The following is a 3,677-nucleotide window of genomic DNA, read 5'->3' as shown; positions in this document are numbered from 1 at the left end:
AACACACACACACACACACACACACACACAAACACCACACACACATTATCGGGAAGATTTTGTGCCGTACACGTCTTTTGTGTTGTGGTGGTAGCAGGTGTGTGTGTGTGTGTGTGTGTGTGTGTGTGTGTGTGTGTGTGTGTGTGTGTGTGTGTGTGTGTGTGTGTGTGTGTGTGTGCACGGTTATAGCTGGTACACATCCCGCCATCACACTGAGCCTCCACACTTTAAGGTGATCTCATTTAACACCTGATCGTCAAGTAACAGAAACTCATCCACATTTTCCTCGTGGGTACACATGTTTCTACAGCACCAGGTAGAGCCAGGACAGTTATGTACTGGCTATAACTAATAATAACACCACCATTTCCATTTCAGTCGCGGCCGACGTTACCACACAGGTGTTTATTCATCACGACTCTGTCTCTCGGGAACATGGGAGTGTGGCACATCTCAGATCAATACTCCTGACACTGCGCTTTCCTCACACAGACACGATAACATAACCAGTATATATATCGTGTACTAAAAAGTTTTCTACCTTCACCCCCACGACCTAAACGGAACTAAATCTGAACCACCACAGCTCCCGGCCCTCAACTGGAGGACACCTTATTTACCGCCCAAACTATCGTACGGTAAAGCTCCTCTACTTTCATAACCTTTTCACTTAACTTATATTTACGGGTTATATACACTAATATAATAGAGTAGTAGGAATTACTCTAGAAATCTGATGCATTTAGGCCATTCAAAACTGTCCAGAAGGCAGAGAGATAAGGGAGATGAGGGCTGATCGTATGCCAGGCACCAGCGACCATTCATTCATAGGAGTAAGGAGCACGCGCAAGACCATGAATGGAGGAGATGCCGCCGTCTCTGCTCACCACCTACCACCACTTTCACCATTTATCTTTACCGTGACTAAATTACTCCCTTAAGTGTATCATTACCACAACACTTGCGGTAAATCTCTGCGTGTGAAGTGGAGGCGAGGAGGGAGGGATAGGTATGAGAGGAGGGAGGAGGCGTGGGAGGGTAGCTTTGGTGAACCCCCAAGCCCCCCCGACGCCACATTAAGCTACTCTTTCTGTCAACACTGGAAGACGTTCACAGGTGTGTTCCCGAGTGCCCATAAGACGCCAGGTAACTTGTGAGTGACGAACTTTTGTTTGAGTAACGAAGACTGACACACACACACACACACACACACACATCAATGTCTGGTAACTCGTGTGTGTGTGTGTGTGTGTGTGTGTGTGTGTGTGTGTGTGTGTGTGTGTGTGTGTGTGTGTGTCAGGCTGAGGTGAGTACATGTTAAGTGGATGAAACATGACTTATGAGAGACAGTGGGTGAATGTAAGATGAATGAAGTGAGGAGGTAGGAATGTTAGAAGAATGGAGGAGGAAGAGGGAGGAGGGAGGAGGAAGGAAGAGGAGGAGGAGGAGGAGGAGGGGGTCTATACCTTCCACCGTTCTCTCTCACCTCAGATCAATAACCGTCAACTACACCTTTACCATCATCACTACCACACCATCACCACACTGCCCATCACTACCACCCATCACCACACTGCCCCACCATCACTCCCACACCATCACCACACTACCACACCACCATCACTACCACACACCCATCCACCCTGCCACCCATCACTACCACACCATCACCCTACCACACCACCATCACTACCACACCATCACCACACTGCCACACCACCATCACTACCACACCACCATCACTACCACACCATCACCATCACTACCACACCATCACCATCACTACCACACACCACCATCACTACCACACCATCACAATCACTACCACCACCATCACTACCACACCATCACCACACTACCAACCATCATCACTACCACAACATCACCACACTGCCACACCACCATCACTACCACACCATCACCATCACTACCACCTCACCATCACTACCACCACCATCACTACCACCATCACCACACTGCCTCACCATCACCATAACTACCACACCATCACCATCACTACCACAACATCACCACACTACCATCATCATTCTCAAGAGCCACCATCAACACCGCCACCTCCACGTGTTGCTTTGAAATTAACCAGATTGGCGACTTCCCCATCTCTGACGTCACAGTAATCTGATGACGTTATCACCGACCCACTAATAATTTACCGATGACGTCATCCAACCCTCATATGATTGGTCGTCCGGGAGAACCTATCCAGTGACACAACACAGCCTGGGTCGGTGGATTCTCAGAGGAGCCGCGACTGATGCACAAAAACGCATCATACTCACTTAAGTTACGATAAAAATGCCCACAACGGTATCAGAACTACGGTAAAACACTAATTTACTTGAGTACACTTAGTAGCATCAGTTAGGAGACAATATTAACACTGAGACTCTACCTTAACTAGATACCTTCACTTAATACCAGTTATTGAGACAAAATTAACACTGAGACTTTACCTTAACTGGATACCTTCACTTAACACCCATAAGCTGTGAAGAAAAATGATATTCCCCATCGCCACCGTCACCTGAGCATAACCATAGAAGCATTGTGCAACCCAGCAAGACCGTACAAGACCCAGCAGGACCCAGCAAGACCCAGCAGGACCCAGCAAGACCCAGCAGGACCCAGAGACCCAGAACCCAGTAGAACCCATCCTAGTGTGCCAATATGCCCCCACCACATGAGCTTACTTACCTGTTGCTGCTGTCATGGTCAGTAACCTCTTGGTGGTGTTTATGACGTTACTGAAGGTCCCCACCACCAAGCACAGAGAGCACATTGGCGCCCCGATCACTAACAACTCTCAGGTAGGAAACACGATGAACGGAAGAAGGAGAAGAGTCATATTGTGTTGACATACAAGAGATAATCATCATTACTTGTTATATTTTACTTAACGAAGAACAGCGTGAAGTGGATGAGTGACTACAGTTCTCATCTCAGTCCTAATGACTTCTCGATCGTTTCAGCAGTACCCCCTATCCACACAGTTATGAATGGGGGTAACTAAAGTAAGTTTATAATTAGAAAAAATGATGACATGATGACAGACATTCAGTTCAACATTCTGTAACAAGATACCTATGACAGCTCCTCAACATTCATCCGTTCATCGTCACGCCTGCCTAGAGAAGCAAAGACAGGGAAGATGACGATAACTTACCTGATGATCTGGGGAAGGTGGGGCCCCACATCACTCTCTCCAGATGAGGCAGAAGACGAGGAGGTGGAGGGAGGAGCTGGGGGCGGAGCCAGGGGACGCACCACGCCCACACCGTCCTCTGACAGACCCGCCCCTCGCTCGCCATCTTCACGCTCAGCTAGGCCGCTTGTCTCACTGTAATGCAACAAGTTACATCTTATTACTGGTCTCTCTCTCTCTCTCTCTCTCTCTCTCTCTCTCTCTCTCTCCATCTACCACGTCAAAATAATTTACATAAATATCAATAATGTCCATCGTATATATTTTGTTTCACCTTGTACCTAAAAATACTGTTCAATTTTATCTGCGTGTAGATGTAGGAATTATCAGTCCTTCACAAAATAATGTCAAATCAAATATATAATAAAATACAATAACTTTACACTAAAATGCATTACAATACAATAAAATACAATAAATTTACACTAAAATGCACCACAAGACAATATAATGC

General features: G+C 46.6%; 1 protein-coding gene across 4 annotated transcripts in view; it reads right to left on the bottom strand.

The window, feature by feature from the left end:
- Positions 1-3,188: 3,188 nt before the first annotated feature.
- Positions 3,189-3,677, bottom strand: part of LOC121863067 (tyrosine-protein phosphatase non-receptor type 4-like) — an 88,189-nt gene continuing 87,700 nt past the window's right edge. For all 4 annotated transcript variants that reach the window (XM_042361562.1, XM_042361561.1, XM_042361564.1 and 1 more), the window contains one exon: positions 3,189-3,358. In XM_042361562.1, coding sequence (XP_042217496.1) covers positions 3,342-3,358 — 17 coding nt within the window. In that variant the 3' untranslated portion in view covers positions 3,189-3,341. The remainder of the gene's footprint in view (positions 3,359-3,677) is intronic.

The sequence above is a fragment of the Homarus americanus genome, unplaced genomic scaffold (assembly GCF_018991925.1).
Source record: "Homarus americanus isolate GMGI-L3 unplaced genomic scaffold, GMGI_Hamer_2.0 scaffold54679, whole genome shotgun sequence".
Lineage (NCBI taxonomy): Eukaryota > Metazoa > Arthropoda > Malacostraca > Decapoda > Nephropidae > Homarus > Homarus americanus.
Note: the sequence above shows the minus strand (reverse complement) of the source record. Positions and strands in the feature narration are given on the sequence as shown.